The sequence below is a fragment of the Trypanosoma cruzi genome, genomic scaffold, assembly GCF_000209065.1.
Source record: "Trypanosoma cruzi strain CL Brener 1047053512515 genomic scaffold, whole genome shotgun sequence".
In the NCBI taxonomy this organism is placed as follows: Eukaryota; Euglenozoa; class Kinetoplastea; order Trypanosomatida; family Trypanosomatidae; genus Trypanosoma; species Trypanosoma cruzi.
The window spans coordinates 61,049-87,068 of NW_001849395.1; the positions used below are offsets into that span (position 1 = coordinate 61,049).

At 48.6% G+C, this 26,020-nt stretch overlaps 7 protein-coding genes across 7 annotated transcripts, besides 58 other annotated features; all 7 read left to right on the plus strand.

Moving 5' to 3' along the window:
* Positions 1 to 674, plus strand: Tc00.1047053503855.10 (hypothetical protein, conserved; the record flags this gene model as incomplete). The annotated part of the gene is made up of 1 exon (XM_806631.1): positions 1 to 674. A coding segment is annotated over one exon (674 nt), but the record flags the coding sequence as incomplete, so codon positions are not given.
* Positions 1 to 675: a sequence feature (heterozygous, Esmeraldo-like haplotype).
* Positions 676 to 805: a sequence feature (areas merged during assembly that could not be assigned to a particular haplotype. This can correspond to areas where the two haplotypes were merged or to regions with more than two copies in the genome that were merged during assembly.).
* Positions 747 to 768: a sequence feature (AT_rich).
* Positions 806 to 1,855: a sequence feature (heterozygous, Esmeraldo-like haplotype).
* On the plus strand, positions 1,375 to 2,265 carry Tc00.1047053503855.20 (spermidine synthase, putative; the record flags this gene model as incomplete). The annotated part of the gene is made up of 1 exon (XM_806632.1): positions 1,375 to 2,265. The coding sequence occupies one exon, from the start codon at positions 1,375 to 1,377 to the stop codon at positions 2,263 to 2,265; it is 891 nt and encodes a 296-aa protein (XP_811725.1).
* Positions 1,856 to 2,168: a sequence feature (areas merged during assembly that could not be assigned to a particular haplotype. This can correspond to areas where the two haplotypes were merged or to regions with more than two copies in the genome that were merged during assembly.).
* Positions 2,169 to 21,152: a sequence feature (heterozygous, Esmeraldo-like haplotype).
* Positions 2,814 to 2,837: a microsatellite.
* Positions 2,851 to 4,239, plus strand: Tc00.1047053503855.30 (adenylosuccinate lyase, putative; the record flags this gene model as incomplete). The annotated part of the gene is made up of 1 exon (XM_806633.1): positions 2,851 to 4,239. One exon carries the CDS (start codon positions 2,851 to 2,853, stop codon positions 4,237 to 4,239), a length of 1,389 nt encoding a protein of 462 aa, XP_811726.1.
* Positions 4,363 to 4,405: a microsatellite.
* Positions 4,570 to 4,600: a microsatellite.
* Positions 4,639 to 4,671: a microsatellite.
* On the plus strand, positions 4,683 to 7,235 carry Tc00.1047053503855.40 (calpain-like cysteine peptidase, putative; the record flags this gene model as incomplete). Its single annotated transcript, XM_806634.1, has 1 exon — positions 4,683 to 7,235. The coding sequence occupies one exon, from the start codon at positions 4,683 to 4,685 to the stop codon at positions 7,233 to 7,235; it is 2,553 nt and encodes an 850-aa protein (XP_811727.1).
* Positions 7,379 to 7,417: a microsatellite.
* Positions 7,660 to 7,681: a sequence feature (AT_rich).
* Positions 7,857 to 7,883: a microsatellite.
* Positions 7,907 to 7,931: a microsatellite.
* Positions 7,933 to 7,980: a microsatellite.
* Positions 8,091 to 8,111: a sequence feature (AT_rich).
* Positions 8,203 to 8,228: a microsatellite.
* Positions 8,322 to 8,352: a microsatellite.
* Positions 8,579 to 8,623: a sequence feature (T-rich).
* Positions 8,685 to 8,760: a sequence feature (AT_rich).
* Positions 8,789 to 8,815: a microsatellite.
* Positions 8,848 to 8,892: a microsatellite.
* On the plus strand, positions 8,955 to 19,235 carry Tc00.1047053503855.50 (hypothetical protein, conserved; the record flags this gene model as incomplete). Its single annotated transcript, XM_806635.1, has 1 exon — positions 8,955 to 19,235. One exon carries the CDS (start codon positions 8,955 to 8,957, stop codon positions 19,233 to 19,235), a length of 10,281 nt encoding a protein of 3,426 aa, XP_811728.1.
* Positions 10,850 to 10,876: a microsatellite.
* Positions 19,237 to 19,262: a microsatellite.
* Positions 19,336 to 19,413: a microsatellite.
* Positions 19,458 to 19,519: a sequence feature (A-rich).
* Positions 19,568 to 19,588: a microsatellite.
* Positions 19,738 to 19,777: a sequence feature (T-rich).
* Positions 19,873 to 20,946, plus strand: Tc00.1047053503855.60 (hypothetical protein, conserved; the record flags this gene model as incomplete). Its single annotated transcript, XM_806636.1, has 1 exon — positions 19,873 to 20,946. The coding sequence occupies one exon, from the start codon at positions 19,873 to 19,875 to the stop codon at positions 20,944 to 20,946; it is 1,074 nt and encodes a 357-aa protein (XP_811729.1).
* Positions 21,012 to 21,038: a microsatellite.
* Positions 21,153 to 21,331: a sequence feature (haploid, non-Esmeraldo-like haplotype).
* Positions 21,227 to 21,271: a microsatellite.
* Positions 21,332 to 22,038: a sequence feature (haploid, Esmeraldo-like haplotype).
* Positions 21,355 to 21,375: a sequence feature (AT_rich).
* Positions 21,427 to 21,486: a sequence feature (A-rich).
* Positions 21,525 to 21,554: a microsatellite.
* Positions 21,581 to 21,606: a sequence feature (AT_rich).
* Positions 21,757 to 21,791: a microsatellite.
* Positions 22,001 to 22,031: a sequence feature (AT_rich).
* Positions 22,039 to 22,805: a sequence feature (areas merged during assembly that could not be assigned to a particular haplotype. This can correspond to areas where the two haplotypes were merged or to regions with more than two copies in the genome that were merged during assembly.).
* Positions 22,110 to 22,152: a microsatellite.
* Positions 22,271 to 22,309: a microsatellite.
* Positions 22,331 to 22,357: a microsatellite.
* Positions 22,411 to 22,454: a microsatellite.
* Positions 22,536 to 22,584: a sequence feature (CT-rich).
* Positions 22,745 to 22,766: a microsatellite.
* Positions 22,783 to 22,805: a microsatellite.
* Positions 22,806 to 23,072: a sequence feature (haploid, Esmeraldo-like haplotype).
* Positions 23,073 to 23,312: a sequence feature (haploid, non-Esmeraldo-like haplotype).
* Positions 23,260 to 23,300: a microsatellite.
* Positions 23,313 to 26,020: a sequence feature (heterozygous, Esmeraldo-like haplotype).
* Tc00.1047053503855.80 (hypothetical protein, conserved) lies at positions 23,381 to 24,883 on the plus strand (the record flags this gene model as incomplete). Its single annotated transcript, XM_806637.1, has 1 exon — positions 23,381 to 24,883. One exon carries the CDS (start codon positions 23,381 to 23,383, stop codon positions 24,881 to 24,883), a length of 1,503 nt encoding a protein of 500 aa, XP_811730.1.
* Positions 24,472 to 24,500: a microsatellite.
* Positions 24,911 to 24,941: a microsatellite.
* Positions 24,947 to 24,994: a microsatellite.
* Positions 25,102 to 25,124: a microsatellite.
* Positions 25,124 to 25,157: a microsatellite.
* Positions 25,266 to 25,313: a microsatellite.
* Positions 25,532 to 25,610: a sequence feature (T-rich).
* Positions 25,930 to 25,973: a sequence feature (A-rich).

Consider the following 26,020-nt stretch of genomic DNA (forward strand, 5'->3'; position numbering starts at 1 on the left):
AAGGAAATGATGGGGTGGATGCGGATTTGGTGCGGATTGAGCACCGTCTCCGCGAGGACGGTGTCTGCTTCTGGAGCTTCAACACTGTGCTGCGGCAGTGGGCGATGGGCCGCGCAGGCGAACTGTATTCCTGCCCCGCCAGCCTGGGGCTTCTCGTCGACGTGGGTGGTGGCTGCTGCTGGCCCGCCACTGTGCAGCCTGGCACGCGAAACTACCCGCTTGCGGCGCTCCGTAACACGTTGATGCAGCCCGGCTACCGCTGGACGTGCCCGCTGGAGCGGGAGGGGACGTTGCGCGTGCGTCGAGGGGTTGCAACAGCGCGGGCGGCGTCATATTTTGGTCTGCAACCGGTTCCTCCGACGGAGAGCGTGTGCGATGTCTCTCTTGCGGCCTATGTTGCGGCGTTCTTGCGTCGGTGCGAAGAGGGCGGCGAAACGGAGGAGGAGCGTGCGTCAGTCTCCCTGCCAATTCTGGTGCGTCGTGGCGTGTGGGAAAAAATGGAGAACATCCGAATGCTGGATGACTTGCCCGACAGCTTCTTTCTGATGACTTCGACGACACCGCACTGCGAGCCGTCTGACTTTGCTGCACTGGGGCGGCAGAGGCTCGGCGTTATGTCTGAGTTTTGCGTGGACGATGTGTTCGAAGAAGGCACCGTCGGTATACTTGTGTGAGCGCCTATTATCAGTGTGAACGTTGAATGATTTCCGCCGTTAAACGTTGAGGCATCTGTTTGTGATGTGCTCAAAAATTTTTTTTTATTATTATGTGAAATGGATTGTTGGGCTTTTTTACATATGTTGCAATGAGCCGTCGTGGGTAACGTACGCTGCCCAGCCAAAGCCTTTCTAATGGCGTTTAGAAAAATTCTGCGGTCTGACGGGCTTGAATAGAAAATATGGCGTATTTTTCCATTTCGCTACTTTCTTCATCCATGGGTCGTATTTTATTTCCAAAGAAACTGCGTTGTAAGACACCAAAGGAATTTTTTTCCCTTTTTTTTTCTCATCTGCCTGCCTTCCACACGGAGGGTTCCGGTGATTGCGGGGCTGTGAAAACACTGCAAACTTGTGAGTTTACAACGAGCCCTGGTATAATACATATAAGCTTTATTAACTACTTTTTTTACTGGTGTGTTGGCCTTGGATCGACCTTAACTGAGGTGTGTGTGTGTGTGTTGGGTACGTTGAGCCAAACTGTCACTCCCCATTGTTGCATTTTTTTTTTTTTCTTTTGCAAGAACTAGTGAAAAGGCTTACACCGGGCGGGTATATATATATATAGTTTTCTCTTCAACTTCTTATTTTTTCTTTTCTTTTACATTTTGCTGCGATTTTTAGCGCAGTAACGCTAAGCGATTTGCAGCATCAAATTATGCCTGGTTCCGAACTAATTTCTGGCGGCTGGTTTCGCGAGGAAAATGATCAGTGGCCCGGGCAAGCCATGTCGCTGAGGGTGGAGAAGGTTCTGTACGACGCCCCGACAAAGTTCCAACACCTGACCATCTTTGAGAGCGACCCAAAGGGCCCATGGGGCACTGTCATGGCGCTCGACGGCTGCATTCAAGTCACGGACTACGACGAGTTTGTGTACCACGAGGTGCTTGGCCACACCAGTCTCTGCTCCCATCCGAAGCCAGAGAGAGTGCTCATCATTGGTGGTGGGGACGGCGGCGTACTGCGGGAGGTGTTGCGGCACGGCACCGTGGAGCACTGTGATCTCGTCGACATTGACGGCGAGGTGATGGAACAAAGCAAGCAACACTTTCCACAGATCTCCCGCTCCCTAACGGATCCTCGAGCGACGGTCCGTGTGGATGATGGCTTGGCGTTTGTAAGACAGACCCCAGACAACACGTATGATGTGGTCATTATTGACACCACGGACCCTGCTGGGCCTGCATCGGAGCTCTTTGGGGAGGCGTTCTACAAGCACGTGCTGCGTATCCTGAAACCGGACGGCATATGCTGCAATCAAGGAGAGTCCATCTGGCTGAATCTTGAGCTTATTGAGAAGATGTCTCGTTTCATCAGGGAGACTGGTTTTGCGTCGGTGCAGTATGCATTAATGCACGTGCCCACATATCCTTGTGGTTCAATTGGAACACTTATTTGTTCTAAGAAGGCCGGCGTGGACGTGACGAAGCCACTGCGTCCTGTTGAGGATATGCCGTTTGCGAAGGATTTGAAGTACTACGACTCGGAAATGCACAAGGCCTCCTTTGCGCTGCCTCGCTTTGCGCGGCACATTAACAACTCAGAATAATTTATGAGCCGTCGTGGGTAACGTACGCTGCCCAGCCAAAGCCTTTCTAATGGCGTTTAGAAAAATTCTGCGGTCTGACGGGCTTGAATAGAAAATATGGCGTATTTTTCCATTTCGCTACTTTCTTCATCCATGGGTCGTATTTTATTTCCAAAGAAACTGCGTTGTAAGACACCAAAGGAATTTTTTTCCCTTCTTTATTCTCATCTGCCTGCCTTCCACACGGAGGGTTCCGGTGATTGCGGGGCTGTGAAAACACTGCAAACTTGTGAGTTTACAACGAGCCCTGGTATAATACATATAAGCTTTATGAACTACTTTTTTTTACTGGTGTGTTGGCCTTGGATCGACCTTAACTGAGGTGTGTGTGTGTGTGTTGGGTACGTTGAGCCAAACTGTCACTCCCCATTGTTGCATTTTTTTTTTTTTTTTTGCAAGAACAGGGGACAAGGCGTACTTCGGGCGCTTATATTGTGGTCTGTTGGGTCGTCTTCTGCAACGTATAAGGGGCTAAGTAATTGCAATAAAAGGGAAGTGATTGAAAGTCCTTTTTTTTTTTTTTTTTTTTTTTTACGGAAAGAAGACATGTCGAGCTCTGTGGATTACACACAGGACACCCCACTTTTTGCGCTTTCCCCAGTGGACGGACGGTACAGGTCCACCACCGCCCCTCTTCGCGCATATTTCTCTGAATACGCCTTCTTTAAGTACCGCGTGCGTGTGGAGGTTGAGTATTTCATTGCGCTTTGCAAGGAGGTACCGGCGATTGTGCCGCTGCGGAATGTTACGGATGCACAGCTCCAACAGCTGCGCGAGATCGCGGTGAACCGGTTTTCCCTTGCGGATGCGGAGGAGATTAAAAAGAAGGAGCGAGTGACGAATCACGACATTAAGGCGGTGGAATACTTTTTAAAGGAGCGGATGGCCAGCAATGGTCTTGCACACGTCTCGGAGTTTGTTCACTTTGGTTTGACGTCACAAGATGTCAACAACACGGCTATTCCAATGATGCTTCGCGATGCTATCAAGGCGACGTACATTCCTGGTCTGGATGATGTATTGAAGACACTGGAAGGTAAACTTGGCGAATGGGATATGCCGATGATTGCGCGAACGCATGGCCAGCCAGCGTCCCCGACAAACCTTGCAAAAGAGTTTATGGTGTGGATCGAACGGCTCCAGGAGCAGCGCCGGCAGTTGATTGAGATTCCCACATGTGGTAAGTTTGGTGGTGCGACTGGTAACTTTAATGCCCACCTTGTGGCGTACCCCTCTGTGAACTGGCGCAGCTTTGGTGATCTATTCCTCTCCAAGTACTTGAACCTCAAGCGTCAGCAATACACAACGCAGATTGAGCATTACGACAACTTGGCTGCCCTGTGTGATGTCTGCGCACGGCTGCATGTGATCCTCATCGATCTCTGCCGCGATGTTTGGCAATACATTTCGATGGGGTTTTTCCAACAGAAGACGAAGGCGGGGGAAGTGGGCAGCAGCGCGATGCCGCACAAGGTGAACCCAATTGACTTTGAAAACGCTGAAGGCAACCTTTTGACGAGCAACGCCCTGTTAAATTTCTTTTCCGCCAAACTGCCCATATCACGTCTTCAGCGAGACCTAACAGACAGCACCGTCCTGAGAAATTTGGGTGTACCGATCGCCCACGCTTGCGTCGCCTTTGCTTCCATCGTACGGGGAATAGAGAAACTGCTTGTGCACCGTGAGACAATTGAGAAGGACTTATCAGCCAACTGGGCGGTGGTCGCAGAGGGCATCCAAACCGTTCTTCGTCGTGAATGCTACCCGAAGCCATATGAGGCCCTGAAGGAATTGACACGTGGCAACCGTGAGGTGACAATGGAGACGGTGCATGAGTTCATAAATGGGCTCACTGGCATATCGGAGGAATTGCGGAGTGAGTTACTGCGTATAACCCCTTTCTCATATCTGGGATATGTACGAACGCATGTATGATCTGCATTACGAAATTTATGTTGCTGGGCAAATATAAAGGAGAAAAAAAATAATTGATGTATACAGCGGAATGGAGAGAAGTGTGGTGGTGAATGCGTTTACCCTTGATTGCTTATGGTGGAGTTTTTTTTTTTTTTTTCCTTTTTTTTTTCCTCTTTTGTTTTTTGCTTTGATTTTGTATCTCTCTCTCTCTCTCTGTCTGTCTGTATGTCTCCATGGATGTATATTAATATGTTGTTTCCTTTCTTTTTTTTCCCTGGGGGAGGGAATAAAAACACGCGAGAGTGTTACCTTCAGAGGTGAAGCCGAATACTCAACAACAACAACAGCAAAAAGAAAGAAAAAAAAAAAAAAAAGAAAAGGGAACGAGGGGACGGAGTTGTAATAAGCAGGAAATACAAAAAAACAAAAAAAAAAACAAGAAAAAAAAAACTCTTTAGGACATGCCGTTTCTAAGTGACCGGGCAGAAATCAACTACGCGGCTAATCCCTGCAATACGGACGCTGCTTCAGACCCTGCGACAGAGGTGGGGGTACTTGACAATGCCAGCATTTTTTCCTCTTCGGTAGCCTCTGAGACGGCTGAGAAGCCGCAGAACAACGTTGTTTCCGTCAACGACAATAAAGAAGGCGATGAAGCACAGCACTCCCAGAACAGGGACCGTTCGGTTTCTCAAGTGGAGAGTCCAGAAAGAAAGGAATTTACATCCGCCACGAATCTGCGACACAAGTCACTGAAGCAGCCGATCCGATGGGAGCGAATAGAACTCGCCGCGCCGATGGATGACCCGGAAGACGAGTTTGATCTCGGCACTGCACAGAAGCCGATATTTCAAGAAGGGACAAAGGGGCTCAAGAACGAGTTTCTAAACGGTGAGCCAACCGTAGAGGGCGAGGTAATGTCCTGCTTTGAGGAGCCCGGGCTGCTGTACCGTATTGTCGACAAGAAGAAAAAAACCTGGGCCTTCTACAATGATTCTCTTGCATTTGAGGTGCATGTCTCATGCGCATTTGGCAAACATTCCAAAGTGGAGCCGCTGGGGAACACAACAATGCGACAAGCGCCTGACGGCAGTTATACCGCCGAAGTTGTTGTTTATCCTGTTGAAACGGAGAAGTTCATCAAGGGGTACGTGAATGGCTTCAGCAGTCAGTTACGTGCATTACCACTTTCTGTTGAATACTTTGAGACGCGAGAGACTTTGCAACATGAAAATTTTTTGGAGAAGGAGTTTGATGCCGTGAAGAGCCTTATTGGCGAGTGGAAAGGCGCAGAACATGCGCTGAAGTCTTGTATTGAAAATAATGTACCGTTTGTCGATTTTGATTTCTTACCGGTCTGGAAGAGTATTCAACTTGGGTCAACACGGGCACCAAAGAAGATGCTCTGGTTACGCCCGCGGATGTATCTACCTGAAGGGCATGTCGAACAGGTGCGTCTCTTCCGCAGACCCATTTTTCCCGGTGATGTGGAACAGGGTGAGCTCGGAGACTGTTGGCTGATGTGTGCCATCGCTACACTTGAAGAAGACCCGGGGGATGTGATGCGGATGTTTCGTAACCCTTTTGGCGCGGAGACGGCACGGCGCGAGCGGGCGGTCGGGGCGTATCGTGTCACTCTTAATACAAGCGGCCTCTGGAGGAGCGTTATTGTGGATGATTACTTTCCAGGCTATGCGGGGATGCCGAGGTTTGCCCACAGCAGCGATGCCTGCGAGGTTTGGCCCTCGGTTCTTCAGAAGGCGTTCGCAAAGTTGAACGGTAGCTACGGCCTGGTGCAATCTGGCGACCCCGTTCACGCCCTCACGGATATGACGGGGTGTCCCGCCTCTCGATTTGACGAGGTCTTTGCCGGGGCACAGGAAAATGGCGGGAAGGAACTCTTTCAGCAACTGCTCCACTACCAGGAGTCTGGGTTCCAGATTATTTTGACAACTGCAGGAAAGGCGCCTGCGTTTATATCCGGCACCAACAAGATTGCCAGTCTCTTTGACGAGGAACCCGAGCTGGAGAGGATACTTGGTGGCACTGGAATTTTGCCTGGCCATGCTTACACCGTCACGGATTTGCGCTACTTCCCCAAAGAGGGCGATCTGCAACTTCTGCAAATCCGCAACGTTTGGGGCTCTTGTGAAGAATGGAGTGGCCCATGGTCTTCAGAGAGTTCTGAATGGGACTCGCACCCGGAGGTGAGAGACGCCTGTGGAAGCAGTCACCGCGATGATAAGGTTATTTGGATGGACTGGCAACACGTGCTGAAGTACTTTTCTGGAGGCGGGGTGATCTATCGTCATCCATCCTACGACTACCGCATCCCCCTGGTCTTCACGGACTGCCGCCCTTCTCTGGTCATTGAGGTAAGTGTAGACAGTCCTGTATGGATGTGTTTTATTCTTTCCAACGTTAATCCCCGTACCGTGCAGGACTACACCAGTCATTTGGGTAAATCACATGAGTACCCGCCGTTGATGCTTTCCCTTTCTACTGCACAAGCAGGGAAATATGACGAACACAAAGTGATAAACAACACTTCTGTGGACGCTGCAAAACCGTCAAGGGACAAATGGACCTTCACACAGGCGCGTGAAATCAGCATGTTGTGCAGGCTCACCCCCGATGAATCACCATATTTGGTTATTCCCCGTATGATGGAGAATGAGGATACCGTGAGCGGAAGCACAGCCTGGTTTGCAAATCTACAAGACCAGACCTACCCGCTGCATTTCAGAAACTGCAACGCGGCGCCATCTGACGTCGATTCAGAGGGGGCAGCAGAGATCCCTGTTGTGTTAGGTGTTCGTTGCTCGAGGCCCATTGGCGCAGAGGGCAACGGCGGGGTAAAAGTGAACTTTAAACGTATCGAAGGTGAAAACGTGGTGTTTGAGAACTTCCCGAAGTTCCCCGCGGAGACAACGGCGCTGAATGACATTTATTATCAGGTGATGTCTCCTACGCAGGGCTACGCGGAGGAAAAAATGGGTGACTCTCTATCCTGAACATCTTCTTTCTGTTGACTGCAATGAGGTTGCAGATCATCCTTTTGCCACCAATGACTTGCAATCGGAAGAATTAGAGGGGAAGGGTACATGGCAATGCAAATCAACGACAGGACGGAGTTTTTTTCTCCCTTTCTCTCCTCCAAAAACAAAAACAAAAAAATTAAAAACAAAAAGAAAAAACATTGAGTAGGGTGGCATGCGAAGGAGAGGAATGCATGGGATTGCGTGTGTTTCTCTGGGGAAGGAAAAAAAAAAAAATAATCAAAAATTAAGATGAATGGGTGACCGATGAGCAGAGTGAGAAGCATGTGCATGCAACTGGACTCTGTAGTAGAGACCTCTTTTTTTTTTTGGGGTGGGGGGGGGGGGGTGGGGTGAATGTGCCAGCCACGTTATTTTTTAGGTTTGGAGTGACTTTATGTTTATTATTATTATTTTTTTTTCTCCACGCCTCTTGCTTGGGTGGGGGGTTTGTGAGGAAGGGGGGAGTAATGCCCTCGGATGTACAGATGAGAAGGACCCCGGGAATAGGCGCAAAACAAGTGAAACGGACGAGCACATAAATACAAATAAAACAAACCAAAATACGAATAAAAATTTTTTTTTTTGATCTTTCTTTTATTATTATTTATTATTATTATTATTTTTGCCCTTTAAAGGTAAATAATAATAAATAAATAAATAAATAAATAAGATGTGTGTATATAAGTATGTATTTATATATATGTATATAAATATGTGTGCAGCGATAAATGTGAAAAGTCATGTATTTTCCTCCCCACCCTTTTTTTTTTTTCTGCTGCTTTCATTTACTTTTTTATTTATTTGTTCATTTCATTTTCAAAAAGAAGGAAAAAAAAAAATAATTTATATGTGGAAGCAAAGAAGGAATGTGGCGGTGCAGGGAGGGAGGAGGTGTCACATTGTTGTTTGATCGGCAAGTCGCGAATGGAGCGTGCTTTTGATTTATTTTATTTATTTATTTATTTAAAACATAGTTACTCGCTACTGTCTAGGAATGAACCGCATTGGCGCTTAGCCACTCTCCCTCTGCGCCGTCTTTTTTTTTGTTAACTCCTCTCGTTATTATTATTATTATTATTATTATTATTATGTATTGTCCGGCTTTTGCCTGGGCTACGCGGCTATTTTTTTAATCCTGTCGGTAGGCGATGCGTATATGACTTGTAATTCACATATTTGTGTCCGCGCATGCGGATACCGCGGTGGGAATTGACCTTCCCCTTCCTCCCTCCCTCTTTTTCTTTTATTACTGCGCAGACACCGCCTATTCCGCTGCCGCTCTCGTGTGTGTTGCATGCGTATTTAAATTGCATTACTTTTTTTTTTTTTCTTTTTTTGTTGTTTGTTTGTTTTGTTTCTTTCGTTCAGGCAGTGCGGTGGGAAATTGAACTCGGCAGGAGCGGGTGACATTCCGCGGCAGTCTTTTTTTTTATTATTTATTTTGTTTTATTACTTGTATTTGTTTGAAATAATAAACAAACTAATATATAAAAAAAAAGGGGGAGGGAAACGCACAATAAACAAGTAAAAAAAAAAAAAAAAAAAAAAAAAAAGAGACAATATAACGTGAGGAAAGTCTTTATTGTTTTCTTTTTTTTCTTTTTTTTTTTCTTTTTTCCTTTTTCTTTTTCGCAAAGGTGCGGGTCGAAGCAAAGAAGGGGGTCGGTCTCTCTTCTCGTCATATTATTCGCAATGAGACACAAGAGCATGTCGTCTTTTTTGAACCCTCACTCGATGAAGGCGTTCGATCGCCCCTGCAGCCAAACAGGAGAAGTTCTGTGGGTTACGCTGCCGTTGCTACTGTCGGTTGCATGGGCAACATGCTGTTGCGTGGCTGTGACTGCGCAGGGGACTTCTTCTTCTCCTTCCTGCCCCTCTGGGTGGGCGTTATGGCCGATAGAGCTGAAGGCGCGTGACGACAGTTCATCGGATAGCGGCACGGTGTGGTGCGTCCAGCCGCAGGAGGTTCGAGTGGCACCGGCAGAGACGGTTGAAGCTTGTGCCCACATCTTTGGCTTACGCCCACCCCGCGGTTGGAGTGAAGCCAACAGGGAGCTTATTCCACAACCGCTCTCTGTTCATTCCCAGGAGCAAAATTTGTGGCTGCAGGGATTGCTGAATCCATTTTTTGGAGATTTGGGGGAACTCGTGGCGCTCGGTGGTGCAGCTGGGTTTGGGGATATTGTTTGGTGGGATGGCATGAACAATGTGAATGGTGCGTCACCCTACACAAATTTTTCTCCGTCAACGAACTGGCAAACACATAGCGGATGCATCGCCATGCAACGCGATGGATTTTGGCGTCTAGTGGACTGTAAAACCCCCAAAAGGCCCTTTGTTTGTGCGTTTCAATGGAATCCTTTGAGTGAGGGGAACACCAGCAGTAACGATGGCGATAATAGCAGTGACAGTGGTGGTGACGCTACGACAACAAATTCTTCATCGGGGGACAATCCTGTCGATGCACCGCAACCCACTCGCCCGCCGGTACCACAACCACCACTTGAATGTCTCGATGGGTGGTCATCATATAAGGACAAATGTTACCGTCTCTACGCGGAATTGATTGACGGGGGAGAAAGAGGGATGAATCAGCAGGCGGCGCAGAGGTTCTGTAAGTCAATTCATCCCCGTGTGACTCTCACTGCCGTTTTGAATGCAGAAGAAGATGCCTTTCTTGGGCGTCTGGTGCAGGACTGGGCACGGTATCACAACTATGATTTGTCTCAAATTGAAGTCTTTATTGGCGGAATCTTTACAGCTCGTGGTTCAGTGGGTGTGTGGTACGAAGACGCTTTGTGGTACGGGGAGAAGGATTATGCGCTCAGCTTTCCTTCGAGCCCTACGTGGCCTACGGCAAAGAACAAATTGTATTCAAATTGGGGTGTGGGAGAGCCGAGTATGACGTTCGGATGCGTGACGGTAGATAATAACGGTACTTGGAGGGCGGTGGACACCCGAGTATCGTTGCCGTTTGTATGTGCTTACCTCAACGACGGTTCTGTTAAACCAGAGGTACCAACCACTGCCCCAGAAAGCGGCTCTGCTTCTTCTGAAGAAGATACAGGCTCCAACGCCACCGATCCAACACCTGATCCACACCAATCGGATTTGTGCAGCGATGATTGGGTGTATTTTGCACCCACCAACCGTTGTTTTCGTGTCTTTACGGATCGTGCTGTTGCTGCGGCCGACTTGGAGGAGTCCTGTGGCCGGCTCTTGGACTCTGCTGCAGTTGACACTATTCATGCGGCTACCATAACATCTGTAGAGGAAAGTGTCTTTGCCGGTCGTTTGGTGGCTGAAGCAGGCGTACAACGTGTACTGGTAGGCGTGTCGTACATAGAGCGAGGAATGTATGGTTTGTATCTCGACGGTGCGTCGGCGTGGGAGTCGACTCTAGCGGAAAGCTTGTGGGCCGTTGGGCAGCCATCACGTGATAGTGGTTGTGTCATCGTTGACCACACTGGTGCATGGTACTACTTTCCCTGTGGCACACCGGCCAATGCGTATGCATGTGCGTATCGCGCAGGGGCGGTTCATGCACCGACGAGCAAACCAGCGCCTACTGATGTACCGACATCAGTAACAACAACAACAACAACAACAACAACTTCTGCGCCAGAGAGAGAAAAATGGCCGCTGGAAACACGCATTGCATCACTTTCAGGGGCGGTTCATTTGGTGTTGGCAGCCGGTACTGTGGGTACATACACGGTGGCAGGCGCGGGTGGACGGACGGACGGACTTTTGCTCATGTTTGCTCCCGATCTATCGGAAATTGTTGCGAGGGTGGGGTGGGATGAGCATGTGAAGGTATCACCATGTGTTTGGGGATACAAAAAACAAGAGTACACATTTGCCGTGATGCAGGGTGTGGTGACAATCGTCCATCCCAACCAGACGATGCGTGGGCGCGTTTGTGTTTCTGATGATGGGATGCATTATGTGCCGGCAGGCAACATCACATTTGAAGTGTTGGACGTGGCACTGCGTGGATTCATTCCCTTTTCCTCTTCACAAAAGGAGGCGGAGGAGGCACAGGGAGGTGGGAGCAACGAAAGTAGCGTTATTGGGGGTGGTAACGACCCCATTTTTGTCTCCCGGGCGGTTGGCATTCGTCTCTGGTCCAGTGGGGTGTTACAACTTCGTTTTCATCGCCGCCTCCCTGGCACACGGGCGGGGATTTGTCATCTTCGTTTTTCATCTTCCCCAGACTGCACGAGCGGCCGCTACGTCCTCTTTGGGGAGAGTCTCACCGTGGTTGAGCGAGAGCGGGGACGAGGGGTGATCACGTATCAACTCGCAAATGTTTTGCCTTCCAACGGCATTGGCCTCGACTGGCTGCACGACCCCGCGGAGGATGAAGAACGGCCGGCTACGGAATTTTTTGTCTGTGCCGCGGCGTCCACGAATCCTCTTCCGCCGCAACCGCCGAACAGCAGCGCGTCAGGCTGGAGCGAGAGGAACTCCTACGACGGTTCGTATTCCTCTATTTCCGATACGGACGTGTTCTACGAAAACGATATGGAAAGAAACACGTCATTTTCATTTTCAGTTGACGGCCAGCCAATGTGGCTTTACACTCTCGTTCCTCACTTGCGGGTGCACGTAACCCCTCCACACGTTGCTGTTCGTGGCATGTGGGCCCTCCCACCCTCGGGCTTTAATGCTTCTGGTGTCTTTGAGCCGTCATCCTTTGGGCCCTCCGTGAAGACCCTTTTTTTGACGCAGTTTTCGTCACCCGTTATTGTTTTTGACGGTGAGGGCCTGCGTGAAGGCATGGTAATGCTCCTATCGCAGGAACGGGGGAAATGTCAGAGGCACCAACCAACGTCTGGGCGCAGTTCGGCCGATTTCCCGCTTCCATCTGCACTAGACACAATGCTTGCCGTTAGTACGGTGTTTTTTTCACCAGGGGCTTTGAATGGAAGCAGCGTTGCTGAAAAAAGTCGTGTGGCGTTTATGCAACTTAATCTTAATCACACAGGCATGTGGGGGACAAATTTCACTGAAAAACGTCAGACGTGGCATCTGTGTTTTGCATATACACCACTCTCGCGGTTTGTACCGCTTGCCGGTTTTAAGATCATTGTGTCGCGGGCTCGTATCTCTGTCACTGCGACACATGAGGGCTACAGTGGAGACGTGAGCAGCGGAAGTGCTGATTCATCGCAACTGAATATTGGCGTAGGTTTCAGTGGCCTGCTAAGGCTGTGGGGTCTCGACGTGCACATGTGGTCCCCTAGCACGATCAGCATGGCGGAGATTGCGTTTGCACATTCTCCTCCAGGAAACGCGAGGATTGCAGATCCGACGCTTCAGTGTACCAATACATCACTTTTTTATCGTCAACGCTCCTTTGGTATTCTTAATCCACACAGCGCTACCAATAATGATCTGCGTTCCTCTCGAAACGTCAGTGGCGTGACTTTGACGGAACAGCAACAACAGCGGGCAGCCGTCGTAGTGATTCCACCAGGGTTTTTGAATGAAGAAACTACGCGTCGCATGCGTGTCTGCCTGTCGGTCCCTCTGTCCTTTCAGAACAACCGCCGTGTATTCATCCCCACCAGCGCTACTGTCGATGTTTACCCCATTGAGGTGCATTTTATTGGACCCTACGCGGTCCATTTTCCCATTGCGACGACGGACACCCCTCTAACGGTTGTAGAGGTGTCTGAAAATGTAAAAGAATTGGTGCTCCCACTTTTTGGCTACGGTTTGAGTGACGACATGATGCTCTTCCTCTCTGAGAAGCCTTGTCTTTCTTTATTTGATGAGGGAGAAACGCATGAGGAGGCAAGAGGAGCATGCGTCGATTGCATTAGCCGCATGAACTTCACCATTATGCGCCCTTATGATGTGCCGCCGAACTACCGACAGTTAAATTCGTCACACAGTTCAGCTTCCGTGGGTGACTTTTTCATTTCTCTAAATGAAACACATACCGCATCCGAGGTGGCTGACCGTGTATTTGGAAGGGCACGGGAACCGCTCTTTCTTTGCCTTTACGCGCAAGGGACGCGCCGCGCGGTGTATCCACTTAGATTTAAGTTTGTTGTACGCCGGCCGTACGTTAAATCGATTCGATCGATAGGCACATCTCCCCTACAACAGGACGGGGAAGCGACGGTGGTTGTGTACGCATCTTTTGTCGATCTTGTTGTGGAGGGATTTGGATTGCATGAGGGAGAGGCAGCGTTCGTCCCTGCGGTGGACTGCAGCAATGCGACAAGTTTCCTTTGGCGCAGTCCTGTTCGCACCTCAGCGGTGCCGTCAATGGTCATCAACGGTGGCTCCATGAGGTACGGCGCCTCTTCATCAAAATCATCGTTTTCTTCTAGATACTTGAGCCCTCTCACTTCCACGTCTTCGTGGTTTCTGTCGCTCACGCAGGCACATACGGCACGTATTGGAGCGGTTGAACCAACCGACGATGTCATTGGACGATTCCAATGGTGTGTGCGTTACCGAGACGCGGATGCAGATGTGGATGGTCGTGCGTCTGATGCTTCTGCTTCTGCTTGTGCTGCTACGGAGGATGTCAATGCGTGGAGGAGGGGGTTTGTACCAACAGGCATTCCATATCGCCTTGTGATTCCACGCGTCGATGGCTTTCTTTTTGGTAACAGCACGGAGAAACACATTAAACGCAAGACGCGACACCCGACGCTCGGAATGTGGGAGAGTCTGCAACTCGTTGGGCCACTTATTGATCACACGTTTGCACTGGGCAATCCACTCTTTATGTTTCTTGCGGAGGATGTGGTGCCGTGTAAAAAACTCAAGAAGCACTTTATTAATACCAATAGCTTTGATCGTTTCATCACGGCGGTGAATGGCTATGCGATTATTTTGCCAAAACTCTTGAACAATACGGGGTCATTCAAACTTTGCGCCAGCGCTATTCACCCTGAGCGACAGTCGTCTGAGGAGGGAACCGAAGCGGCGCTGCAATTTTTTGAACTCAAAGGTCTGCGCATTGAGCTGGAGAGACCTGTCTATTCCGTCTTCTCGCTGAACCGCACGGATTACGTCACGGTGGAGCAGGGGCAGGAGTGGACGCTGCCAATAGGTGGATCGGGTCTCTCCAACATGTCCCTTGTGCGGTTTCGGCCAATCGGCACTAACTGCAGCACGCCAAAGCCTGACTTTTTGGACGATGTAATTGTGAGAAACTTGTTTGAGGGCTTGAAACTATTTGGAGCGTTGGCTACGCCGTTTCGGCCAGAAGGCAACGTTGACAAAATGACTGACTCCCACTACATTGTTCTTGAGCGTGACCTCATTCGAGGCCTCTCTGTGCAGGAGTACATGCTATGTTTCAAACCCGATAGGTCAACGCGGTGGATGAGCTCGGATATTGCGTTGAACGTCCGCGAGCATGTGCGGCATCCAACGCGTTACTCTTACTTTAATGCCGATGGGAGTGAGGATGTTGTCGCTGCCACGGCATTGCCACCAACAAAAATTGCGCTCGAGTGGCTCACAAACGAGAGGGAGACAACGAACATTGTGGCTGCTGCAGGACGTGAAGTGGCAGTTGCACTGTGGTGCCGTGGTGGAGCAAAGGGGAATACAGCTGCTGTGGTGCCATGTGGGAACTGGAGGCGTGTGATGTTCGTTCGGCCGATGGATGACGGGAGCGATCCGTGCTTTACTGATTTTGAAGCCATTCAGTTGGATGTTGTACGTGGTCCATATGTTCTTGATGATGGCATCCTTACAATTCCACGTGCGGTAAGCCGCAACGTGGGTTTTTACCCTAACGCCACGCAGCCCTGGATTTTGTGCCTGGAGACCGCACCGGAACGCTGGCGAGAGTCCATTCATCCACTTCTGCAATTGCAGTTTACGACAGCTGTTCCGGTTGGGTTCCGTCATTTTCCAGATGATGCCAGCAACACGACAGCGACCTTTTTTGGTATGATGGGTGATGCAGATATTTCCGATGATCGCACCGATTTGGAGGGCAACAGAACTTTGATTCTTTACATGGAGGAGACAAGCAGAATATTTTATTTGAATGGCTACGGCATTCAACATGGCTTTTTGATGCGCTTTGGGTCGCACTGTGAAGAAGATGTTTTAGCAGTGGATTCAGAGGGGAATCGTAGTAGAACAGAACTCGTGGCGGCGGTACAGGAACTGAACAATACCCTGCTGTACGAGGAACCTCTCATTCTTGAGGATGACCACGGCGTGTTTCTTTTTCCTTCTACGCACTTCGCCCACCTGGAGGCACGGACGCCAATGTGCCTCTCGACCAATGGAGGTGCGTCATACGTTAAAACGAATCTTTCATTGACGATCCTACCGTCACGTTTGCGACGTGATTTGCCTGCGGATGAGTCACACATTTCTGAGCTTGCCTTCCGTCGCACGCTCGTTGTCCCGCGGATGAGCAAAGGCACAGTGAGTGTCACCGAGTTGAATGCTAATGATTACAGTGAACCCAACAGCATGAACTACCGGACGGATAGTAGTGATGCATTTGCGGTGGGGACGCGGGTGTTGCTTTCTTCTGCATGCCACAAGAGTCGTGAAGGGCTTCCTATCATAGTTGTGATGGTGGCAAATACTCTCACTTTGACAGAAGCCCACACGCGGGTTGCCACAAAAGGACGGCTGCAGATATGTGTTAAAATGTCTGGGGATGAAATTGTTGATGACGGAAATGTTAGCGATGGCGATGGGACAACAAATGTTTTTGCATTTCGTCCGTCGGGTTTCTTTTTCCAGGTGTTGGATGTTGCCGTGACATCGGTTTCACTACATCGAGTTATTCCGAGTGATGTGGCGGAGCAGAATGGCATCCGTCACCTTGTTTTTTGCCGTGGCAATGAGTCTATGATGCTTGTCGTGACCATCGAACCAGGAATGAAGGGTAAAGAAACAACTGAAGAGTTTGTCTCGGCCCATGGTTATAGCGTGGAGGAGCAGTATATAAACATGCTCAATGTACCAGGAGCACTGGCATTTTTCCGTTTGGCGAAGTTTCGTCTTGGAAGACCTTGCAACGTTTTGGATCCACAGGAGCAGGCGGCAACGGTGACTTCACTCTCGAATTTGACCGCGACGTTTGCCAATAACAAAGTACGCATTTGGACAGAAGATGGATCCGATGCGGTGATCTTTGTGGTGCCTTTACACACCGAAAGGAATGAGACAGTGGAGCCATGGTCACCCTCTTCGCTCTGCTTTTCCGTGGATGGCGGTCGGCATTACATGTCCGTTGGTATTTCTTACATCTCTGTCTCGTGGGCCCCAACACTCGGGGTACAGCTCTCCATGGGGGCAGAAGAGGCGGAAAAGGGGGTGAAGAATCAGTCGGTTTTCTCCAGTGCCATTTATATGTTTGAGCAGAAGAGTCAATTTGGAAGGCTTGTAGACACACGTTACAGCACCGATCCGTCTTCTTTCCGCGACACTCCGTTAAACCGCTACTTGAACGGATTCACGACAGACGCGCTCTGGTGCGGCTTCTTGCAAGGTGTGGGGTTTGTGAGTGGTGGTGAGTTGTATTTGCCAGCATTAACAATAGGCGATGAACCGAGTGAAGGCGAGTTACTCTTCTTTATAAATTATCGTCAGCGAGATGTACCAACGGGATTAAGAATGCTTCTAGAACCAATGTCGCTTCAGTGCATCGGAGAGATCCCCACAACCCTTCAACAGGTGCATAGCCAGTCCGCTGGATGGCTGTTGCCCATTGCGAGTCCGTGTGGACGCAGCGTTCAGGCCGGCATGATTGTCCGTTTTATTGATGGGAGTGTGAGGTCCTGTGACTCGCCGGAGGTTGACCAAGCCTACGTGATGGATGCTTTTGTTGTGAAACCGCGGGAATGGATGGGCAGAGGTGTCACGCCAACATCGACAACATTGCAGCTTCCAGCCTCTTTACGTTACGTTCCCAATGGGAAGTATAAACTCTGTGTAAAGAAATTCTTGCCGTACCGATTTGGGAAGGCCTCTGTTTTTGTGGACACACCTGTGAGGATTGAAGTGACTTCTTTGCTTGCGGTGAAGGAATTATCAGGTTTGCGTCAGGGCGTGTTGGCTGTTTTTCAAGGCGGTGAGTTAGACTTAACCGTACGTGGTTCTGTTGTGCCGTTTGCGGATGATGTTCGCATTGCATTTGTGCCAGTAGAGATGGATGTGCAGGGTTCCGCTGCTGTGTGCGGTACTCTTTGGGGAAATTCGGGAGACCGCGGCGTCAATGGGACAATTCCCACCTTGTGGAAGAGGGTGACCGGCGGGTTTACGATTCGTTTGCATTCGATGGAGCTCTTCTCCGGCAAACCCCGCACTCTTTACCATGTATGCTACAGCGTTAATGGGGGCATCAGTTTCCACCCGGCAGGGGATGCGCCGCCGTTTCTGCAAGTGACTGTTCTTCCGCCCACCATTCTTGGGCTCGCGACGGAAAATGGGCAAAGAGTCTACAATCGCGGTGGTTTGACGATTACCGCGCTGCGCCTTGAGCGCCTTTTGGACCTTGATTTCTCTACACCTTCTGACACCGACCCGTCATCTGTGCGAGTCACTTTTTTTGCAGAGCGGCCACCGAGTTATTACCACCATGCAAGTCTGTGTTTTATTGGGAATGGCATTGGCACTGGGAATGACCGTGAGGCGACCAGGGCGGTGGGGGCATTGGCGGTTGCGGTTCTTCGCACAGACATATTTGGGGAAGTGTGTAGCGGAGCCAACTTGACGTCTGTGATTCGGGCAGAATACTCGGAGTCTTCTAATCCGCTGGTGCTTCCAGTGTTTCTTGTAGACACGGGCACAGGTTGTCTCTGGGATCCTGCTGCAACGACGGGAGGCACTGTTGGTGCTGACGGCAGAAGCAATCTTACCGGTAAAGGACGTGATGGTGGGGTTCTACGGGATGATTGGCTAATCAACACGGCGGCTCTCCGCAGAGCGGGCGGCCTTGGCGCAACGCCGCTACTGAAAGGGTCTTCATCCACAGAGGAACGTCTTAGGCGTTTGTCCACCTCGTATCTGCTCTGCACATCCGTGGACGGCGTGCACTTTTACAGCGCTAACTTTCTTTTGAGGAACGAAAGCCAAGGCGACGTGTGGGACTCTACGCTTTTTTCCTCGTTGGCAACTGCGGTTCCGCGCGAGTCGGCGGTGCCTTTAAAGAACGTCAGTCGTCTCCCGCTGGTGCTTCGCGTGGACCCAAATATTAACGGTTCGTATTACACCCGCGACTTGGCCGTTATTTTACAACTTGTTGTTCGCCCACGTTTAGCCGCAGTTTCGACGAACTTGGAATTAGAAACCAGCACAGAATCTCTGGTGCGGTTTCAGCGAGCGGTGGCAGAGTTGCTGCATATTGATCCGGCGATCGTCGTGGCACGTTTGTCTAACCGTCGCGTGGTACTGCCCCCTCGTGCGGAAAACGCTACGGTGTCCATTAAATATCTCACTTACACTTTGTCGATGTCATTGCTTACGGACGCGCGAGTGTTGGATGGCTCAGCAGAAGAGATGGGGACTCTCACGCCGTCTCCAGAGCTTCTCCTGCGGTACGCCAAGATGCTACGTAATAATGACACCCAGACATCCCTCTTGTCGACATTACTACCGCCAGCTGTTAGTGCGGCTGGCCTTGTGACGGTGAGAGCGCCGTATATTAACTTTACGTTTGGCACCGGGGTTGATTTGCATGCGGCGCTGGCGCAGCACAGTCATGAGCTGCCGAAGAGGCCTTTTGAGGAGACGGTGTGGCGGGCCCGTTTTGCCGCCGTTCCGCACGCAACTCTCGTCGCTGAGGAAATCCCTGACGATGTGACGAAGGACTCGAGGGGCAAACTGAATTGGTGGCTGGTGTCATTACTACTTTTATTTTCAATTGCTTTTGTGCTTGGATCAATCTTTTTTTACAGGCGTTTTCTCCGGTTCTATCCCATGAAGCCGCAACAGAAAGAGGAAAAAAAGGCGTCGCATGGGCGTTGAGAAATAAAAAAAAAAAAAAAAAAAAAATGGTGAGAATTGTGCGGAATGGCGGTAACGTCGCTGCGTCAAGGGAAGAAGACGAGTGGGCGTGAAGGCGATGATACATCATATAAATATATATATATTTATATTTCTCCAATACCCATATATCTATATATGTATTTATGTATAAATTTATCTTTACGCACCAGAGGGCTACGGCTGCGTTTACCATCGAGCGGGAAGGAAAAGTAAAAAAAAAAAAAAATAAATAAATAATAAAAAATAATAATAATAACAGAAAACCACGTGTGGCCGTCGTTAACGTATATATTTATATATTTTCTCTTTTATGTGTGTGTGTGTGTGTGTGTTACGGCACTGTACTTGTTGACATGCTCACGTTTTTTGTTTCAACATGTCCCTGTCGATAGTAGGAGGAGAAGAAGGGAATTTTCGCCTTTACAATCGTCGTGTGTTTAGCGATCCCACTTCTTTTTAGTTATTTTTATTGTTGGGGGACTTTATTTTCTCTTTTCTCTTTTTTTTTTTCTTTTCTTTTTGGGGGTGTGTGGGGGAGGGAGTTATTGAGGGAAGGAGCGGGAAAGAGGAAAGCCAATTTATTTCTTTTTTTTCTTTTAAGTTTTGACTGCGACATATGGCACTGGCAGAGTGCAAAGAAAGCGACAGGAGTGTCGTCAAACAGGGGCGTCGACGCACCGAGTCAACGGTGCAACGCTTCGCCAAAACTGCCATCGGTGAGGGATTTGACCTCTGGGATAGGGATTACCTTTTAGGTGCGATGCGGCTCTTTTTGTTTAAGGGGGAAACGGCCCCACCGTTTCAGGTCGGTCCGTGCATGGATGCCACGGGGGAGATTCTTGTTCAGATGGAAGAGTACGAGGACGCAGGGGAGCAGTTTACGGCGGCGGCGGCGAAGTACGCACTCATTCAACAACCAGGGCTGGCGAAGCTGATGGAGATCAAAGCTCTGGAGTGTTCAAAGGGCCCCAGAGCGGCCTTGGATGAAGTGACGGCATTTCTTTTACAACAAACTACAGCACCTGATTTTTCTGGGATGACACCTACACTTTCTCGAATACATGCATACAAGGCGGAGCTGATGTTAAAAACAGCAGCGGATTCAGGTACGATGGAGAAGGCTGTGGACTTGGCGAAGGCGGCATGTCAAGTTGGCTGGGATCGTGCCCATACTGCCTATCTCATCTTGGGTGATGGGTTACAGTCTCTTGGCCGTTTGGAGGAGGCGTGTGAAGCGTACGCGAATGCCGTAAAGTTCAACTCTAATTGCATCGCAGCTCTGGAACGTCAAATGGGGGTACTGAAGCTCTTCATCAATGACACTTCGGACGAGTCACGGTTGAAGACGCTGCGGAAGGAGCTCCTACAGCTGCTAGACTGCGCGATTGCACTTCACCCTCGTCCCACGTTGCTTCGGGAGAAGGCCTTTCTGCTGAGTGAGACGGAGGGCGACGTCGCGGCGCTTCAGTTTCTCGATCCGCTTATAAAAAATCCCCCGCCAGAGGAGGCAGATGCGGCGGGAGGCGTTGCAGGCCAAACTGTCGCAACACTTCTTAAGGCAAAGGCCGCTATTCTTGCGGATGGCGGCAGCATGAGCGAGGCGCTACTTGTCGCGGAGGCCGCATTACGGGAAAGTCCTGGCGATGAGGAGGCGGCGGCAATTGTCGCAGAATTGCAGCAGGCCATGTAGCACCACATTGGCCAGGCAAAAGGACATTACCGAAAACGGGGGAATGAATGAAAAAAGGGATTGTTTTATTATTATTATTATTATTATATTATGGCGTTGTTGTGAGCGTAACTTTGCGCCGGATTTGGCCGAGGTAAGAGAGTGAGCGTAATATCTATCTATATCTATATCCATATAGATATGAAAAAAGAAGACAAAAGGGAAGAGGCATACATGGGAGGAGGAACGCTGGTTACTCCGTGATGTAGAGTGTGAGAGATGAAAGGAGAGGACTGGAGGGAAACAAAAAGAGAGAAAAAAAAGGAAAAAAAAAAAAAAAAAAAAAGGGAGGGGAATGAGAGGCGGAATTAAATGAAATGGTGTAAATTATCCAGCCGGGGCAGGATCATGTGTGAAACAGGACGAAAGAATTATATAATATTATATAATCCCCTTTTGCTTCTGCCTTTGAAAGGCAAGAAGGCCGCCGATAAGACAGACAGAAGAAAAGAAGAAGAGAAGGGAGAGAGAGAGAAAAAAAAACAAAAACAAAAAAAATAATTGTGTTTGAACTTGTGGCGGGTGGTGGTGAAAGAACGAAAAAACAAAAAAAAAAACAAAAAAAAAAATGTACGGGCAATTGGCAGGTGTCTGCATATAAATATATAAATATATATATATGGTGCATGTATGCGCACTTATTTCTTTATTTATCCATCTATTTATACCACAGACCTATTTGGATGCGCGTTACATCGTCAAGAGTTTTTTTTTTTTTTTTGCCACTAATTATTGTATCAAAAGGAAAAAATAAAAGTCTTTTTTTTTTGTTTGTTTCTGTTGTTGTTGTTGTTGTTGTTGTCGTTTCTTTTACTGCTATTTTCATTATTATTTATTTTCTTTATTAGTGGAATTTACAATGAAATCAAAAGAAGTGGGATTTGGAAATACGGCAAAACACACACACAAGCACACACACATGTATTTGTGTGTATTGGAAGGAAATAGAGAGAAATAAAGAGCGGATGGAGGCGGGGGATTATGTGCGGTGGATTTTTTTTTTTTTTTTTGCCACTTTTTTTAAATAACAAAAAATAAAAAAAAAAGAGTTCTTTTCTTCGATTTTTTATTTTTGTGTTTAATTTACGTTTCCATTTCCCCCGGGACATGAGTCTCTCTTTTTTTCTGTCTGTCTGTCTGTCTTTCTCTGTCTGTCTGTGTGTTTGTGTCATGTCGAAGATGCCGTGGGGTTGGTGGGTGGGGTGGGAGAGAAACGGAGGCCGTGCTTGCTGCAGTTGTGTGGGCGCGCAAACTCACGCGTGAGTGGGTGAGTGAGTGAAATTGCTTTTTTTTTTTTTTTCTTTTCTTTTTTCTTTTTTTTTTTGCGTCTTATGGATAACTCAGTTGTGTGTGTGTGTGGGTGCGTGTGTGTTTTATATATTCATATGTATACAAAGTGCGCCAATAAATAGTAAATATGTATGAATCTATTTATTTACTATTTATTTACTATTTATTTATATATATATAGTAGTATTCCTTTTCCATTTCCATTTTCTTTTTGTGTGCGTGTGCTGCTGCTGGTGGTGGTGGTGGTATCGGTGCGGATGTTTTTCTTCTTGATTTTCTCTCTTTTTTTTTTTCTCTCTCTCTCTCGTTGTGTGCGCGGCGTCGCAGCCCCGTTGCTGTTTTTTTTTTTTTTTTCTCTTTTGAGGGGGGAACCGAAGATGTCTGCAATTTTGACTCCTCCTCCTCCTCCCTTCCTTTTCTTTCTTTTTTTGGTTGGTTGTTTCCCCTGCGGTGATGTCCCCCGTGGGAGGCTGCTGCTGCTGCTGCTGCTGGCCACATCCCCCTTCCTTCTTTTTTTTTTTTTTTTTTTTCACTTCTCTGCAGCGTCGCGCTGTCTTTTTTCTCTTTTGGTTTCACGCGGAGGGCCGCTGGAGAGAAGAAGTGGGGGAGGCACAACGGCCAGGGGAACAAAACAAACAAACAAACAACAAAAAAAAACACTCGCAGGAACAGAATTTATTATCAGACGGCACGTGCAATTTTGCCGTCCGTGTGCACCTGCGGGGGTCCTCCTTCCATCGTCGCCACCCTCGCCGCAGTAGGACTGTGGCAATCGAGGGCGCACGTTTAGACCCCACCATCAAAAAGGGGGAAGGGGGAAGGAGAGGGAGAGGCAAATTCGACTGTAAAGCATTAAAAAAAAAAGGAAAAGAATCAAAGAGAGGAGCGAGTCTGTTTTATTTCATTGTTTTATTCCTGTGGCCCATTGCATTTTCCACAAACTAACACACAGAGAGAGACAAACAAACAAACAAAAAACCGTCTTTATTATTATTATTATTATTATTATTATTATTATTATTATTGCCTTAGCATTCGCGGCGTTGTCGTCGCGGCCATTTTTTTTTATTGACATTTCGTCCGGGCGATAACACTTTCTTTTTTCATGCCTCAGTCCTCGCTGACGGCGACGAGGCGAGGAAAAACAGCAATGCAAAAGCGCAACCCGCCTGTTGCGGCCGTGCGAGAGTATTTGATGCCTTTTGGTGGGCCGGTGACTTGGCACGCGGTACCTCGGGCGGCGTGTTGCCACTGCGCCGCTTCTGGCGCCGCGCGAGCCTTGACGGCGCCCACACCCAAGAGAATAATGACATTTCACAGGAGGAAAGGCGGTCAGACTTTTCCCTCTGACCCAGCGCGGGTAATGCCGGATTCAATGAGAAAAAAAGGTTTAACCTGGAGCGGGTCTTCAGGAATGGGCGCATTGGATGATGTGGTCCTTGCGCCACAAGGGCATTTTGCCCATTCATCTGTCATGTCCCCTTCATCAGCGAGTTGTCTTTCTGCGGGGTTTGTGCGGCTCACGTCGGATGCTGCTGCCGTCCCTATTGTGAAAAGTGCTGTTGCTTCTGGCGTCAATGATGGTGATGATGAAAACAATTCACGGTTGTCATTGAGTCGGCGAGGTTTGTCGGTACACGCACCACCATTTCAGCCGCGCACACCTACGGCTTTGAGTGCGCTGTCGTCAAGAATTGAGGTTTCAGAATTGGGGGATTTGCTTTCTGGACAAAACGCCCAGCAGCAGGAGTTGAGTAGCAGCGGCGATGTTGCCGTTGGCTGTCTCCAGTCTCAGAGGGTACGTACGTCAGGCTTGGAGTTTCCCCGCACCCCGCTGGCTATAGAATCGGCAAAAGTGTACGTACCCACAACTATTGGTAGTGTTGCTGGTGGTATCTTGCCTCATGCATCGTCTGCGGCGTCGTTCTTTGGCGGTGACTCGTTGCAGTTATCATCTTCTTTGCCTCCAGTTTCCCCTTCCGTTTCCACACGGCTCCAACAAAGACATGTGCATCACAGTAGCCTCAACGTTGCTGGTGGCAGTTCCGACACAGTTTTTTGTCTTTCTGATATGAAAGAAGAGAATGCCTGTGACAATGTTCGTCACCGCCGCGTCCCTTTTACTGATGCCGAGGCGATGGATGAAGCAGCGATGCTTCATCAGCTTCGTGGCAGCAGTGGAAGCAGCAGTGATGTCGATGACGATGACGACGATGACGACGACGCCGTCTGCATGGAACAGCTTCAACATCTGCAGACATTTGATATTACTACGACGCTTCCAAAGGATGTTGATGTCTGTCACTATGCGGGGGGATTTTGGGATTTGGAGGGCCCTTCTGCCCAAACGCGACGTTTTTTGCTTAGGGGCACATCGTCTACGGCTTCCCTCGCTTTAACAACGCACAGCAGCTGTGGCTCTCCTGCCTGTAACGTGGAGAATGACGTTGTCAGGGACTGCAGGGGCGGAAATGGTTTTAATGATGAAGATGATGATCTTTGGGAAATGAACAGCAGCGCATACGCGGATAGTTTGGACGACGCACAGGTGGAGTGGATCGAACAGCAGCTACAAGCAAAGGAGAACCCCGATGATTTTTTCTTTTAAACAACAGGAATAATCTCACCCGCCCAAATATATATATATATATATATATATATATATAAAGGAAAAGACACACACAGACACAAAAAACAAACAAACAAACAAAAAGAAAAAACGCTCAACTTGACTGGGAAGAGCAGCAGGGAGAGAAAGAAGGATAGCGAGTGCAAGTTTATTTAATTTTGTTCTATGTACTCTTTTGGCTCTTTTTTTTTTTTTTTTCTCTCTTTCTCTCTCTCTCTCTGTGTGTGTGTGTGTGTGTTTGTGTTTGTATGTGCGAGGTGTTACTTTTCTCCATGCGCATGTCAACGACTCGTGTGAGGCGTTGATGTGTCTTGGACTAATGGTTGCAGTAACGGAACACAGGAACATGTTGTGTTGTGCCATACATACATATATATATATATATATTTATTTATATATATTTATATATTTCTTTTTTTCTTTTTTTTTATTATTGGCGGGCGGAGCAAGTTAGTTTAAATGGAATGTTTCTCGTTATATAAGGCGGGCAAATGCATATGAAAAGTTTTCTTATCTCGATTGATAGGAATGGAGGGGTAGGGTGGACGGTGAGAAAAAAAAACAAAAAGGAAAGAGAGGCGGAATGAAGGCAGTACCGGCCAGAAAGTATGGCGAGCATAAATTACGTTTTTTTTTTTTTTTCTTCTCCCATTCACTCGTCCTCCCTGCGTTTTTTTTTTGTTTTTTGTTTTTTCATTTGTTTTTTAGTTAAGGGGTGACTGAGTTGTGAGGAATGAGAGCCCGGGGACGCGAGCATCCGCCCCCCCCACCACCACCCGACTCTGCCGCTCGGTTCACATCAACACCCCTCCATTCACTGGCCGCTGTGTTTTTTTTCCTTTTTTTTTTGTGTGTGCTTTGATTTGTCTTTGACTTATATTCTTTTCACGGCTGAGACTTTTTTTTTTTTTTTTTGGTTGCTTCCCTTCTGTGCGGCTTGTGGCGCGCCTCGTTGGTGCCCGGCTGCCGCAGGGGGAACGAGGCGGGAGAGGGACTTTTTTTTTTTTTTTTTGTAGAAAACCGGCGGAAAGAAAAGTAAAAAAAAAGGGGGAAAAAAAGAGAAGAAAAAGAGGGAACGCGGGAGTGGGGGAGCGAGTGGAATGCGTCTGCTGCTCA